Here is a 15382-nt window from a genome sequence, read left to right as displayed (position 1 = left end):
CAGTTAATTCCAATGCATTTATCTCCGCTACATGAGTCGTCACGATATAGTATAGAGATTAGATGGGTGAGATCCCGAGTTGAATCGACATTATACGAGTTGAATCGCTGTAAGTGTTAAGCTTAATAATAGGTTTGTGACAGCACTAGTGGATCTGCAATACATCATCGATATCATCATCGTTCATCGTTTGATGAGGGTCAAGAACTCTTCGCGCGTTTTCTGCTGTGTCCGGAAGCAGCCGAGCATGCAGGACGTCGTGGTGATCGAGCCTGGTTTTTGTACGCCCCGCATCGTCATACACATATGCCTAGCGCGCGCCGCGGGGTGATGAGTGGGAATGCCATAGGGCGCCGCAAATGGATTCGGTACTCACGTTGCCTCCATGACGACTGCGACTCCGCGGGGCTTGATGGCCTCCTGGACGGCAATGGCGATCTGCTTTGTGAGCCGCTCCTGGACCTGCAGGCGGCGGCTGAATGTTTCTGCGATGCGTGCGAGCTTGGACAGGCCGAGGACGAGGCGGTTGGGTATGTATGCAATGGCGACCTTGGCAAAGGAGTAAGTATCCAACAGAAGGAAGAATGGCGTATCAGAAACACCCGCACCCATGGGCGCGGGCGGGACTTGCCTTGCCGGTGAAAGGGACGAGGTGATGTTCGCACAGGCTCGAGATGTCGATCTCGCGGACGAGAACCATCTCGTCGTGATCTTCGGCAAACACCGCGTCGTTGATCACATCTGCATTAATTGCGCAAGTGTTCGGAGATGGGCGGCTGGTCAGTACGTGAGGCGAGCGGGGGTGGGCGTGTGGGCGCGCGACGGACCTACCAGGCGCTCCTCGTACCCGCGGGTCATCCACATAAGGGCCTGCGCATAGCGCTCTGGCGTCTTGAGGAGGCCTTCCCGGTCGGGGTCCTCGCCTATGCACTCGAGGATGGTGCGCACGGCGGAGGCCATGCGCTTTTCGCGGGCTTCGCGTTCTGCTGGGGTAGCAAGGAGACGCGAGACGGTGGATTTGGCTAAGAGATTAGATGTGAGACAGAAGTGTCATTTGGACAATCAAGCTTAAGTGATTAATATTGCTGACCTGGCCATCCGAGACCGTTTGGATCGGGCAGAGGGCTGCCGGTTTCTGGCGGTTGAATGCCAGCTGGAGGCGTGTTCTTGCCTGAAGTAGGACGGAAGCCGTAGCCCTCGAATACATGGGAAGGGATTGAGACGACGGTAGGCCTGTCGGAGGGACTGGAGGGGTTATCATTGTTCTGCTCGTTGTTTTGCTGATCATTTTGCTGACGCTCCAATTCGCGCAAGCCGGATGCCAGGAGATCGGAATGAGAGGACATGTGGGAAGTCAGGGAAAAGGAAAGTGGGAATCGTCCGGCCAAGCGTGGGCTGGATTTTTGGCAAACGACGCAGGAACACGAAGTGGAGAAATCGGACAAGGACTCGCACAGTCGATCAGGTCGGGGGTGTCGGACATCGGGATCATGGCCACATGGCGGACCGTGGCCGGAGTAGCCGGAGTGGGTGCTGGGCGGTGCAGTGGGTGCGGCAGTGCCACAAATTGGACCGAGGCCGATGGTGGATGGCCTAAATTGGATATTTGAAGGAGAGGGGCGGGCTAACCGTTGGGCGGGCCAGTCCTTCCAATTCACGCCTCCTCCGCTCGGTATCCCGTTGGCTGTTGCACCCTCCTGCGTAAGTATGAAAAAAAAATGTATCAGATCACCCCAGTAGCCCTGCCTCAATGCCTGATTTATCCACACTTTCATAAACCTTGAGTCTTTTGTCTTTCTTCTCACTAGCTCTCCACCTCCCTCGGTCCATCCATGCCATTCTCGTCCTCCCCGGTCCAACTTCGAATCCGGATCTCACCGCCTCTCCTCTCCCGTCCTGCTTGTTGCAGCGACAACAAAAACACTCTGACGTCGTGAAGCTTCCCTGTCCATCCTCGGCCGTCCTCATCTACCGAACACTCCGACACCCACCGTCATGACATCCCGCCCTCTCTTCTCCATACATAACCCCACTCCAAATCCCGCCACACCGCCCCTGACTGTCCTCTCATCCCCTCCACTACTATGTGCACAGACCCGAAGCCCTCCCGCAGGCGCTACTCTCAGCCTCACCACCCCGCCACACAACGCTCCCGTGCCAACTCCCAACTGCCGCCCATAACCTCATGTCGCTGCGTCCAGAAAGCTTGGCTAGCCTCCCGCGCCATCCCTCGTCGCAAAGGCACCTACCTCATGCCTGGCGCACAGCGCCCTTTGAACGAGGCCAACTTTAAACACGCCATGACTATTACACGAGAATGTGCACTCGACCTGCTCAAAGTCTTGTGGGGCATACATCCTTACCGGACAACTCTAATGTTCTTTCTCAATATTCTGCGCGGACTCTCCCCGGCGTTTCGTTGTTATTCACAGGCTATGATTGTCGACGAGGTACACGACAGTTTTACATGGTCACAATTGATGTCTCGCTCACGTTTCATCCCTAGCTTCAATCGTTCATCACGTCGGACTGTTTCACGTGGTCCCGACTCGTCAGGCTTCTGGTCACAGAAATTCTGCGCAGAGCATTCGACGGTTTCCTTGACTCATTCGCGTAAGTTCCATTCTGTCTTTCTCGGAATGACGCATTCTCACTATCCTCGGACATTCTCAGGACAACCAATGAGAGAATAGTCCACGACTCCGCCAGGTTCTTTGTCGAATACCAGCAAGTCGCTCAACGTCTGCGGCTGGACATACCCACCCTCGCAGATCCTCACGTTCGCGACTGCCTACAGGAGTCGGACCTATTCGTGCGCTCATTCAATGGTATGGGCGGCTTTGGTCTTCTCTCCCCATTCGACTTTGTGCAGATTTTGGCTCTCGCGTCGGAGCTCGTCTCACACATCTTTGTGCTTCTCTCGCTCACTGGCGGAACCGCACACCTGGGCGCCCTGCTGTTTTCGCTCTTCTCCGCCGTTCTTCCCATGATTCTTGATCGCTATGGCCTGGCCACATCTCAGGCCGACAATTCCTATAGCCCACAGGAGGCAAAAACGGCGGAGCGTCAAGAGAAGCTGCGCAGCCTGGCATATAGCGACGTACACAGGTCCGAGATACTGGTCTTTGGCCTGGGACCGTGGATTCTCTCATCTTGGTCTGCAGCCCGGCGGGCGATGCTTACCGACGAGCGGTACTCTCTCACCAAGTCCAACCTTCCGGACATGCTCAAGGAGATGAACGTTTCTGACTTGCTGTTTGCGCTCCAAAACGTAGGTCGTCGTCATGCTAAAAAAAACTCCCGCGCAGCACCTTTCTTACAACCTTCCTTATGCACACAGATTCCACTTCTGTTGATGTTCCAGTCATCGTCTGTCTCTCTGGGCTCTCTTGCCCTTTATCGGAGCTCCGTGCAATCGGTGGTTTTCACGGTTGGAAACCTGCTCACCACCATTCGCATGGCTTTTCAGGGAGTTTTTCTGATGGGCGCATTTTGCGCTGCCATGAATATTCAGCCCCGACTGGATCCGCCAGACGAGGACGCTTTGAAATATCCGACCAATAGCGGCGGGATGAAACTGGAAGCCAGGTAAGGCAATAAAAACGTCATTCTGGTCTTGCGGATGTGCCTGATAATCTGCTTTAGGCATTTATCGTATACTTACCCCGGAAGCAAGGATGCTTCGCTCAAGGACATTAACTTTACGCTAAATGCCGGCGAGAGCCTCGCGATCGTGGGCTACAATGGTTCAGGTAATGATCGATTTATTAATAATCTGTTCTTATTGTTTGGAGTCGCTCGCTCACATCAATCAATTTCCGTTCGGATTTTTCCTTTCAATAGGGAAATCCACGCTTGCAAAAGTGCTCTTGCGGACCATCGACTTTGACACCGGCGAACTCCTGGTGAACGGGGTGGACATACGGCGTCTGCCGCCGCGCGACTACCATAGACGCATTTCCACCGTCTTTCAAGGTTTTTCGAAATTCAATTCGACTGTCAAGGAGAATGTGGGGCTGGGGTACGTGCAGAAGCTGAGTTCACACGCCGCGATCGAGCGCGCTATCCGCCTGGGCGGCGCAGACTCGTTCGTAGGCTCGTTGCCCAGCGGCATCAAGACCAAGCTCGACGCGACGGGGTTCGACTATCCATCGTGCGCGGGCATGAACGCTATGGTCCCCAGCGGATTCTCTTCCGCTTCGTCCAACAAGATTCCCCACGGCCTTTCGGGTGGCGAGGTAAGCACTACCTGTTTCAAGTGGTTGGCCGTGATCGACCCGCTCTTTCCTTGTTGAGTGCTAACACGCCGATGTGGCACAATTTCCTCTTACAGTGGCAAAGAATAGCGGTCTCACGTGCGTTTATGCGTGCGGAGCGTCCAGAGGTCGATCTGCTTCTTTTTGATGAGCCGGTGAGCATACAAGGCAGCTTGAAACACACGCTTTTCTCGGGGCGCTGACTGTGACGTCGTTGGGTGTTCCCACTTTTGCTTTATGTCTATCAGACATCTTCCCTCGACAGCCACGCACAGAACAAGGTGTTTGACACCATCGATGACGTCTCGCGCTCGTCCGCTGGCAAGCGCACTAAAACGGTGGTCTTCATCACCCACCGCCTGTCCACGGCCAGACGGGCCGACAAGATCGCGATGATGGAGCGCGGTGTAAGTGGCGTCGTCCCTCCGGCGTGCTATATGCTCGCTCTGGCCTAGCCCAACCCGTTGACTGACCCCGGGAACGTTTTTCTGTTTCAGACCATCACAGAGTTCGGCTCTCACGAGGAGTTGCTCAAACGAGACGGCTCGTATGCCGCGCTCTACCGGGCGTCGGTCTGACCTAGATAGGAAGCCTGAAGGCCTGATCAGCAGCGAACTTTACATGCATATACATCCCGTCGTAATTTGTATTACCTTTATGCTTAAGCTAGACGCATAAGGATCACACATAGTGTACTGTACTGCCAACACGCCACTCCCCTTGCATCCCTTTTTTATTCAATAAACATAATGTGCCTGTCACCATTGCCACTACCCACCACCACCGAGGAGGAGGACGACGACCCTCTCTCCACATGCTAGACGCTCTAGTGGAGCACGCGTATATATCTACTTTCTCCCAGTTTCCGCTTTCTCGACCCTCTCTACCTAATCATGTCATCTAATTCAGAACCCAGTACATATATTCTCCACGCATCGTAATACGCCAGACGCAGACGGCCAGAACGCCGATCGCCACCATAACATACTGCACACTTACTAGAACACATACTCAGCCTACCAATTCTCTACATCGATCCACCTACACACTAGCCCCAGATTACCTTACACCTACACCTAGCCGCTACTTAACGTGACCACGCGTTTGACGCGGGGTATGAATATAGAAATCTCTCTCTCTCACCATTGCCACTACCATACTACCATTCGGACTGACGTCCTCTAAACACTTGTCGACCCCTCACTCATGCTCGTCTTCGGCCCTTTGTTCTCCCTCGCCCCCGCACCCACACCGCTATGCGCCTCTCCGTGCGCCTCTCCATGAGCGCCGGCATCGTCATCCGTGGCCAGAATCGGCGGCGCAGGCGAATCATCCGGATTTGTGCTCGCCTGCGCCGGGTTCAGGTCCTGGTAGTGCATGTACTTGAGCAGAATATAGAACCCGCTGGCGAGGAGCGAGCCCAGGAACGGCCCGAGCCAGTACACCCAGTGGTGCGGATACGTGAAGCCCGTGACGACTGCGGGGCCGAAGGCGCGCGCGGTGTTCATGGCCGCGCCTGTGTAAAAGACTGCGAAACTGGGATGGTACCGTCAGTCACCGTTTTGGGTTCCAGTGGGTGGTGCGGGACGTACAGGTGGCATGCAAAGAGGGTGAGACCGATTCCAATAGGGGCGAATGGGGTCGCCTGGTGTTTCTCGGCGGCGAGCATGAGTACGGCGGTGACGAGCGCAGCGGTGGCGAACATCTCGATAAAGACACCTTGCGCTGCATTAATATCGCTCTGGAGGAACGTACTATGTATTCGCAGGATTGAGGAATGGTTAGCTCAACAGAGGTTATGATAACTATTCGGAGGAAGGCGACGTACTTGGACGCCAGCGGTCCCGGTGTAAGTCCGCACAGAATCGCGCTCGCGATGATCGCGCCCAAAAGCTGCGCGATGCACATGAGCACGAAGCGCACCGGCGGGACCACGCCGACGAGCATCAGCGCGAGCGTGACGTTCGGGTTGAACAGCCCGCCAGTTATGCGGAAGAACAACCACGCGGAGACGAGCAGGCTGAGGCCCATGGACGTGGAGATGTACAGGACGTGCTCGATCTGAGAGGGCGCCGACTCGCTGCTTGAGGCGAGCGTCCCGGCGGTGGCAGCTTGGATGCCGCCGAGGCCGAAGAGGAGGAAGAAGGTCGTGCCGACGCACTCGAGGATGGCGGCTTTGATGTCGATCCGGATGGTGGCGAAGTGGCCACGGCGTGTCATCTTGGGCATGATGAAGATACGGACGTTGTGCGATTATGCGATAGAAGGCCGGTGAGATTCAGAAGGTATATGACAAAAGGGTGGGTGGCTTGACTGATGGGTGAAGCTTCGACGGTGCGCGCTCGAAAGAAGAGCAAAGCGATGAGACTGATATGAAACTGGGCCAGAAGAAATGCGCGTCGAGGAGGTTAACTCCTGACGTCATTCGCATCTGAATTCTCGACGCTCCCGATCCGGGGCTCGTGCTGCCAGGCACTGGGCGAAGATCAATATTCCCTTCGCCTAGACCTCGTTCGTTGGGACCTATCAATCGTCCCAGCCCCGCTTGGATCGGGTCTGCTTGAGTTGGCTGCGTTTCCCTTTCTGCACTTTTCGACGCGCATCCTCGGCTTTGACAAGTTTCCTGACGCGCTCTTGTTGCTCTTTGGTGGGGTCTTTCGTCACCGGTTTACTTGCAGCTTCGAGTATGACAGAATGTAGCTGGGGTCCAGATAGGCGCCCGACGAAAGAGTATATGGTCCGCGTCAAAAGGAGAGCGCAAACGTCAGTTGTCACTCGACAGAGAAATAGATAAAATGTACCTTGGCAAGCGCACGTTCCGCATTTTGTGCCTGGGAGCGATGCTCACTGCTCGAGAGAAGGAGCGCATCTGTGGACTTTACATAGTGTGGCTGTCGATCGGGAACGTAAGTAATCGAGTTTCACCAAATGACTTCTCCTCACGAAAGGCGCAACAAAAGGGTCATGAACTCACAGATTCCTGGAGGTAGGGGCGAGCCCATTGCGGGATCCACGATGCGCGGAGCGAGACTCGGACAATGACTTTGGTTTCCACTTTGTTGACGTTCTATGATGCAGTCAACGCTGGTTGGTTGTAGGGGCAGCCCAGGAAGCAGCGATACCAACCTGTCCTCCAGGACCAGAGCTCCGTGCAAATGTCATTTCGACCTTGTCTTTCGGGATGGTCTTTGTGTCCTTGAAGTTCTGCATCCAGGTTCGCGCGCCATCTTTGTCAGAGGGCGTCTCAATCGCGCTTCGCTGGGGAGGTATAGGGAGGTTGGCGCCGGTGTGTGTGTACCTCAAGAGTGACGTTCGGCAGAGGATAGGGGGGATGACATGAAAATGGGCTGGGCCGCGCAAGAAGAATGTCATGGAGCGGGTGAAGTTCTGGCGTTGTTTGATTCTGAAGCTTTTGCCAAATAAATTACGACATCCCGGTTGTCTCGGTCCGATCTCCGGGCCCCGCCAGCGCCGCTGTCCACCGCAACGTCGCGTATTAGTGCAGCGCGTTCACAAGAACGCAGGAGTCGATAGCAGCATGTTGTTGCGTTCGTGAGTAACACAATTTTATCCTTTCATCCCCAAGCTCAGCGTGTCATCGTGAGACCGTCAGCTCCCAGCAATCACTGGTAACTTGCTGGAAGACGTCCTCATCTACCCGAATCGCATCCCGTCGATTCCGTAAAGTAGTATCTCCCTTGGCCCAGTCGTGTCTCTTCTTCCACACCTCAAGAAACCGCCTCACGTCTGCTCAGAAGACCACGGTCTCTCTCGACGAGCAGGTTGAACAAGCTGGATTCGTCACTGTCGGCGAGGGCGTATACTTGAGCGCACCTCCAAAAGACGGCGATGCTATGAAAACAAACGACTCAGCGCCGAAGGATGGCCCGGATTCACATCCCGAGTGCGTCATTTCTGTAGTAAGCCAAGTGTACCAGTGCATGACCCGGCGACCTTTTCAGTGTCATCCTCATCTTTGGCTGGAGTGAGTCCCGCCCGTTCTCCAACTCCTGACGAGTCCCGTTCCAATGACGTTCAAGTGGGAAGCTCATTCCGGCCTCTCTCGCACTACGCCAAGGGGTATGCAAATCTCTATCCCGGTGCCGCGCAGATCATCGTGCAGAGCTATCCGTCGTACTTTTGGGAGCTTCCGTGGACTAGAGTACGTACACGTACACATGCATATGCCCATGCGCGGTATACTCATCAGACGATAGGACAAAAGAGTGGCTCCGGTCGTTGAAGCCCTCAAAGAAACAGGGTTTCTGACCAACTCAGACGCGCACGTACCTCGCCGAAAGATACTAACGCACATTTTCTCGAACGGTATGTCCATTTATCGTCGTCTGTGTCCTATAAACAAACACTGGCCCGCAACAGGTGGCGCCCTCCAAGCAATAACCCTCTCCAGCGTGCTTCGCAAGTCCGGCTATTATCCCCCCACACAAGCCAACCCCGCCCGTAGCGCAGTCTTCTTCGACTCCGTCCCGGGCGTCGGCAACTTCGGCACGATCAAACGCGCATTCACGCTCGCCGTGCCCAACCCCTTCTGGCGCGCCATCGCGCTGCTGTACATGTACTCCTTCATCATCGGCGAAGGCGTCGCCTCTTTATGTCTCAGCCCGTTCGGCTATCCGCCGCCGACGCTGAGGCGCATGAAGGAGGCGCTGGAGGAGCCGGCGTTTCTGCCTTGGGCGAGCAGGGAGACGCCGAGGACGTATGTGTGGTCGAAGGGGGACGAGATCGTGCCGTGGTGGGAGGTGAGGAGGCATGCGGCGCGGGTCAGGGAGTATAAGGTCAGCGAGAGGGTGAGGGACGAGGAGTTTGAAGGGAGCGCGCACGTTGCACATATGATCAAGGATCGGAAACGGTATTGGGATTTAGTGCAGGATGTCTGGAGGGCTTCATATCGCGAGAATAAATAGGAATATGGTGCGTCGACTCGACTTCTTGGTGAAGGTGTTGAGCTATCAATGACGCTCTCCAGACAAGATACATCAATGAAGCGTTTTTATCTCGATATCTCTTCTACTAGATCAGCTCTCATGATGAGGAGACACAGGCGAAGGAAATCTTCAACGATAACATCATGAACTTGCCACGTCGCGTGCATCACATACGCTTTGCTTACCGCGTCGTTCTTTATCTCCCCTCGTGAATCGAAGCGGTTCACTCGACCGGCGTGTCTTGACGCTCAGCACTCATCTCTTCGACTCGCTCATACATATGCATGCACCCCAGCACCACCCTCTTGCATCCCTTTTTTATTCCATAACAATAAGCAATAACCCTCTACAGCCCAGACTCTAGATATATATTGTATAGATGCAGAACCATCTCTATAGCTCATCCAAGACTATTCTCGATTCAAGTAATCCATGTACACCACCACACCATCCTTGATACACGCATCCACCGCGCTCGAATTCGTGTTCACATTCAACCCTCCCCCGTCCGTTGGTGGACCAGCAAGATTGCTCTGTTGCTGCTGCTGCGTGGACCCGTAAACGCCCAGCAAGAGCCCCGCATCCCGTATGCCCTTGATCAACGACGGAATCTGCAGCTACAAAGTATAATTTAGTTATATGGCTAACAAACAAATCAAGTACAGCTCACAACGAGGTCGCCGTCAAAGAAAACGCCGAGCAGATTGTTCATTCTCGCGAACTCCACTCCGGCGCTGACGCTGCTGGACCAGTAGCCGCCCACGTCCTCGAGATGATCGCGCAGCTCGTCCGTGTCGGGCAAGCGCGGTGGCGTTGGAGCTGGCATGGACGTGGACATAGACATTGGATCGGTCGTGGCGGTGGACGGCAATGATGATGATGACCGATCGTCACACCGGGACGCGAAAAATACCGGGTCTGTCAAGGTGAGTTCATATCGGCGTGAGTGAATGCGCGTACACAAAAAAGCACACAATCAAAAAAGAAAAAGGCAGATAAAATAAACCAAGGCACGTACAGTTGGGCTGCTTCCAGTTGAGCGCAACACACGTCCGCGGGGAGAACGACGTAAACGCAACACGGCGGCGGGAGGTATACGGTGACGATGCTTGTTCTTGATACTGCCCGCCTTCAACGCTACCCATCACGGGCGTAGATGTCTTCGTCTGGTGAATGCACGAAATCAAAGCGTCGACACAGCGGTTGACGTCCAGCGAGCGGCGCCGGAACTCGGGCGACCTAGCCGCAGAGGTGGCGAGCGCCACCTCGATCGTGAGGCCCAGGTGGGCTGGGAGGATCTGTACAACGTCAGCGTCGAGGAAAGATTGACAGAAAAAGGCAAAACGCGCAATCACCTGAAGAAGCTCAGCCAGCGAAACCATCGCCCTCGCCACAAACCCAGGCCACTCGTGCGCCGCCGTCGGACGCGCCAAACCCTTGCCCACCTCCGCGCCCGATCCATAATCCAACCCCAACCCCAACCGCCCCGCAAGCGCCCCAAACTGCGCAATCGTCACGTCCGCCATCCCGACATCATACCCGCTCTCGGGCAGCCTCCACCCCGTATACACAACAGGACAGTAATCCTGCGTGACCTGCACCACGACGTGCACGTATGTCCCCGTGAGCGACGAAACGGTGATGAGCGGGGCATTGCTCGCGCCCGCGTTTGCATTGTGCTGTGCGCCGCCGCCGCCGTCGCCTGAAGGGGTCAGCGAGAGCGACGGCGAGGTGTGAATCGAGCTGAGCGAGCGCGGGGACTGCGAGTGAGACTGGTGCTGTTGGTGGTGGTGGTGGTGGCCCACCGCCGCCGTGGCCATGGCCATGGTCCCAAACGCCGACGCCGAGGGCTGGGACGACGCACTCGCTGCGACAGACTTCCAGTACGTCTCAACAACGCCGCCGACTTCGAGTGTAACGCCCCGGTACGGCGTCGTCACCGTCACATCGAACGACACCTAATCGTTTTCAGTCGGTCATCAACCCAAGCCGATACAGCAACAGCATATCTCACGCACCTCACCAACAACATGCAACCTCGTATCCAAAATCGGCACCGTCCACGTCCCGCCACCCCCCGCCACCGCACTCTCAAACACCGCCGGCAGGACAACCGCCCTCCCCACAATCTTCGTCCCAAAGCTCGGATACAGCGTAAACTCGAGCGCCGCCGCCCCCACGCCCGCCGCGGGCGCCTGGAACACAAACACGTCCCGCTCGTTGCGCTGCGGCACCGCAAACGTGTACGGCACGGCGCTCACGCCCGCGCCCGTCGGCGTCACGACCATCCGCAGCCCGCCGCTGCCCGGGATCGAGCCCACGCCCGCGCCCACGCCCGAGGCAGAATTAGAACCAGAACCAGAGCCGGAGCCGGAGCCGGACGTATACCGCTGATCGTTCGCCATGATCGAGCCCATCAGCCGCGGGCGCAGGCGCACGCCCGGCTGCGCGCCGTTCTGGCTCTGCCCGCGTATGGCGACCTCGACGAGGACGTTCTTGTCGAGATAATTGTGCCCGTACACGCGGTGCGGCATGATCGGCGGCGGAAGCGAGAGCGACGGGATCGTGTCGATATCGACGTATTCATCTTCATCTCCATCTTCATCCTCGTCCTCTTCCTCTTCATCCTCATTTTCATCCGCAACCATCGCATCGTCGTCCTCGCGCACACTAGGCGCAGCAGCGAGCAGCCGCTCGACACACAGCCGGTGCCCGAACCACGCCGCATAGTGTATCGGCTGGTGCCCAAACTCATCTTGCGGACCGGGCCGGCTTCCCGCGCCGAGGAGCACATCGACGACCCCGGCGTGCCCGTGCCGCGCGGCATGGAAGAGCGGCGTCCACTCGTGGTACTTGTCCGGCACATCCCACTCGTCCTCGCCCGCACCCGCACCCTCACCGCCACGCTGGAGCAACAGCGCACACACGCCCGCGTGCCCCTCGCGCGCGGCGAGATGCACAGGCAGCTCCCCGTTCGTGTTCGCGATCGAGCGCGCGGCGCCGCGCGCGAGAAGGAGGCTTACAATGTCCGCGTGCCCGTGCTGGCTCGCGAGCGCGAGCGGCGTCGTGTTCGCGCTGACCGCGTTCACCAGCCCGTGCTGGCGCCCCGCGTCCGCCTCCTCGCTGTCGAGGAGCACGCGCACGCACTCGATGCTCCCCCCGAGCGTCGCGTACGCCAGCGGGCTCTGCCCGTCCACGTCCGCGCTCACGACCTGCGACGGCGACGACGACGACACCATCAGCAGCCGGCGACAGATATCCGCGTGCCCGCGCATCGCCGCATAGTGCAGCGGCGACCGCCCATACACATCCAGCCTATCCGCCGGAACACCCTCGCCAATACACATCTCCACCAAGCGCGCCGCGCCCGCCGCCGCGGCCTCATGGAGACACGTGCGCCCATTGATATCGTCCACATACGCAAAATCAAACGGGGCTGCCGCGCTCGCTGTGTGCAGAATCAAATCCGCGAGGTCCAAAGGGGCCTCGACGACGGCCTTCCACAGCACGCGCGTGATAAAATTCACGTTCCCCTGCCCCTGCTGGGCGGACAGCGCGCCGAGGCGCTGGACGAGCTCGCGCACGGTGGTGCGGTCGCGGGCGTCGACGGCCTTTTGGAGGTCGTGCTCGAGCTCGTAGTACGGGCCCGTGACGACGCGGCCGTCGAAGCCGAGGTGCGGGGGGAGCAGGGGCAGCAAAGGGCTCGGGTGTGCGCCGTCGGTCTTGAACACGGACGCGGGGTCGGTGAGGTCGATGAGGCACGAGGCGACGGTGTCGGAGAGCTCGGTGATCAGCTGCGTGGCCAAGGGTCAGCGGCAGGACGGAGACACAGATGGGTATATGCACCTGGCGGTTGAAGACGGGCTGAACCTCGACCTGGCGGGCGAGGTAGAGCTCCTTTGTGGTCGAGCGGGAGCGTTTATCCCACTTTTTGAGGATCTTGCGGAATCCGGTCGCGTTGAGCTCGATGAATTGCTGAGGAAGATCAGTAACGCAAATTGACATCTTGCAAGCAAAGCTCACCTGGAGCTTGCCAAGGTCGCGTTCGAGCAGCCGAAAACCCTCCTCGACGGCGCTCCACTCGACATGGCGGAGTGTAGCAGCAACATCGTCGCCCGCGTCGGGCAGGCCGCGGAGGGCTGCGGCCTGGCGTTTCGAGAGGAGAGTATCGAGGCGGGTGGTGAGCTCGGCCTCTTTGCTGAGATAGAACGTGTTGATCTACGCGAACGTCGGGTGAATGACCTGACATTTGTACATGGGAAGGGATGGACCTTTTCGAGCTCGCGTTGGAGCTTGAAGAAAAAGGCGGTTTTGTGGGCCTGGAAGTCGGGGCCCCTGTCGTCGTCCTGACGCGAGGTGGCGATAAGCGGGGGCTCATCGGGGGCGGGATCGGCGGGTGCGGATGTGGGTGCGGGTGACGGGGCGGGTGGGTGGGCAAAGATGTCGGAGGGACGGACGCCGAGGGCGAGTGCGGCTGATTCTGCAGCTGGGCGGTGTGCAGCGAGAGAGGAGATGATCTTTTTGAGGAACTTGTAGTCGAGATAGTAGGCGGACCAGCCGGGGACCTGCTGGGCCTGGATCTGTTTCCCGAACTAGAGACATGTGTTGAGTGGCATCTATGTTATTGAGAGATGTGTTGGAGAGCACCTTCATGTGTCAGGACAGCGTTTTGGTGTTGGACGAAGGAGGGATTATCAGAATATTGTTGTTCTGGCATTATCGAGGAGAGGCTCGATCCACTCGTCCACAACATCCGCTTCTCATAAACGTGCGTCAACTTCCCTTTCTAGCAAACAAGCCCCTATCTATCTACACCAACACCTTCCTCAGCTGCCACACCTTCACCGGCAGCAGCGTAACAGGACACCGTCCCTCCCTCGACACAGCCTCGAATGCGCACCGGTAGCAGAACACATACCCAGACGGCAGCGCGGTCGCGTTCTCGATCCCCTTCCCGCACACCGCGCACTCCCCGTACCGCGCGCCGTCCACAGCCAGCCCCGCCGGGTGCGGGGGCAGCAGCGCAGGCGGCGGCACCACAGGCCCCGTGGCTGGCGCAGACAGTGCGCGCGCGGGCGAGTTGGGCGCGTACCACCATTCGAGAAATTTGACGAAGAAGATCGCGCTGGGCAGCAGCAGCCGCAGCGAGTCGAGCAGCATGTGTGGTGCGTGGCGTGCGAGGCGGCGCACGTACGCGCTGAGGCTTTGCGCGCGGTCGGGCGAGGAGGATGGTGGCGCGACCATTTGCCGCTGCGTTGCTCGCGGGTCAGCTGGGAGGTGAAATGCGTGAATGTTGCGCACCATATCGTCCATGCTCAGCCGCCGAAGGTCCACGCCAACCCACGCCAGCCACGGCCGGTAGAACGGCGTGCGGTCAAACAAATACGCGACATTGGACAGCAGCAACCAGACCTCCAGCGCCGTGTTCGCGTACGGATACACAACCTTGTACGCCCGCCTCATCCTCCCGCGCCAGTCCTACAACACGCATCAGCCTTGTCGGGTGGTACAGACAGAGAGACGCACCTCCGCCGTAAGCGCCCGAATCTGCCGCCGGTCAGCGTCGTCCGTGAGCGTATCCATATCCACCCCGCCGCCCCACCGCTCGTAGTAATCCTGCGCCTTCGCCCTTGCATACGGCATCCCGACGAGGAACACCAGCGAGCGCCACACCTCCCTCCGCCGCAGCGCATCCCCCGGCGCCGCGCCGACCGCAGCTGCAGCGCGCGGCGTGTCAATGTGCGGTCGCCGGCGTCGCTTAAGGCCGTAGAAGTTCTCTGCAAAGGATGCGTCTGCGCGAGAGGTCAGCGCGCGGGTCTGGTAAGTGCGGGTTGGGTGTGCACGGACTGTGTTTGCGGAGATAGTGCCGCTCGACGAGGAGCATGGCAAGCGCGTAGAGCTCCTCGTGGCGGTTCACGATCCGTATGAGGTAGCGCGGGTACCGCTGCGCGAAGACCTGATACAAGAGGGGTGATGAGTGGTCTTGCGACCAACTGCGGTAACGGGAAGGTGAGATGAGGTGCTCACGGCGAGAACATATTTGAGGGCGGGCTGGAGGAGGTCGCGCAGCTGCTCCTGGGCGACGAGCTCGAAGAGGGAGGGCTTGAGCGGGTCGCCGCCCGCGATGTCGTTGAAGAACTCCATGGGTTGTGGTGGTGGTAGAAGGTGTACCGGGACAGT

At 58.0% G+C, this 15382-nt stretch overlaps 5 protein-coding genes across 5 annotated transcripts; 2 read left to right on the top strand and 3 right to left on the bottom strand.

Moving 5' to 3' along the window:
* Nucleotides 1-183: 183 nt before the first annotated feature.
* Nucleotides 184-960, bottom strand: CONPUDRAFT_89910 (GTP cyclohydrolase I; the record flags this gene model as incomplete). The annotated part of the gene is made up of 4 exons (XM_007769950.1): nucleotides 184-310; nucleotides 377-549; nucleotides 632-741; nucleotides 828-960. The coding sequence occupies 4 exons, from the start codon at nucleotides 958-960 to the stop codon at nucleotides 184-186; spliced, it is 543 nt and encodes a 180-aa protein (XP_007768140.1).
* Nucleotides 961-1989: 1029 nt separating this feature from the next.
* On the top strand, nucleotides 1990-5024 carry CONPUDRAFT_165080 (P-loop containing nucleoside triphosphate hydrolase protein). The gene is made up of 9 exons (XM_007769949.1): nucleotides 1990-2450; nucleotides 2507-2613; nucleotides 2674-3271; nucleotides 3341-3588; nucleotides 3646-3752; nucleotides 3844-4238; nucleotides 4334-4411; nucleotides 4505-4663; nucleotides 4754-5024. The coding sequence occupies exons 1-9, from the start codon at nucleotides 2085-2087 to the stop codon at nucleotides 4832-4834; spliced, it is 2139 nt and encodes a 712-aa protein (XP_007768139.1). The 5' UTR covers nucleotides 1990-2084; the 3' UTR covers nucleotides 4835-5024.
* A 413-nt stretch (nucleotides 5025-5437) lies between these two features.
* CONPUDRAFT_165079 (aquaporin-like protein) lies at nucleotides 5438-7573 on the bottom strand (the record flags this gene model as incomplete). The annotated part of the gene is made up of 6 exons (XM_007769948.1): nucleotides 7383-7573; nucleotides 7231-7323; nucleotides 7058-7147; nucleotides 6085-6956; nucleotides 5849-6010; nucleotides 5438-5792 (listed from the first exon to the last, which is right to left on the bottom strand). Exons 4-6 carry the CDS (start codon nucleotides 6483-6485, stop codon nucleotides 5438-5440), a joined length of 918 nt encoding a protein of 305 aa, XP_007768138.1. The 5' UTR covers nucleotides 6486-6956; nucleotides 7058-7147; nucleotides 7231-7323; nucleotides 7383-7573.
* A 221-nt stretch (nucleotides 7574-7794) lies between these two features.
* CONPUDRAFT_72705 (uncharacterized protein) lies at nucleotides 7795-9181 on the top strand (the record flags this gene model as incomplete). The annotated part of the gene is made up of 6 exons (XM_007769322.1): nucleotides 7795-7808; nucleotides 7990-8160; nucleotides 8219-8241; nucleotides 8297-8418; nucleotides 8474-8582; nucleotides 8637-9181. 6 exons carry the CDS (start codon nucleotides 7795-7797, stop codon nucleotides 9179-9181), a joined length of 984 nt encoding a protein of 327 aa, XP_007767512.1.
* Nucleotides 9182-9612: 431 nt separating this feature from the next.
* Nucleotides 9613-15346, bottom strand: CONPUDRAFT_89908 (uncharacterized protein; the record flags this gene model as incomplete). Its single annotated transcript, XM_007769947.1, has 13 exons — nucleotides 9613-9819; nucleotides 9873-10120; nucleotides 10221-10500; nucleotides 10558-11160; nucleotides 11221-12996; nucleotides 13049-13141; nucleotides 13226-13420; nucleotides 13474-13794; nucleotides 13971-13988; nucleotides 14048-14680; nucleotides 14729-14994; nucleotides 15050-15158; nucleotides 15230-15346. The coding sequence occupies 13 exons, from the start codon at nucleotides 15344-15346 to the stop codon at nucleotides 9613-9615; spliced, it is 4866 nt and encodes a 1621-aa protein (XP_007768137.1).
* Nucleotides 15347-15382: the final 36 nt, after the last annotated feature.

The sequence above is a fragment of the Coniophora puteana genome, assembly GCF_000271625.1.
Source record: "Coniophora puteana RWD-64-598 SS2 unplaced genomic scaffold CONPUscaffold_5, whole genome shotgun sequence".
NCBI lineage: Eukaryota > Fungi > Basidiomycota > Agaricomycetes > Boletales > Coniophoraceae > Coniophora > Coniophora puteana.
Note: the sequence above shows the minus strand (reverse complement) of the source record. Positions and strands in the feature narration are given on the sequence as shown.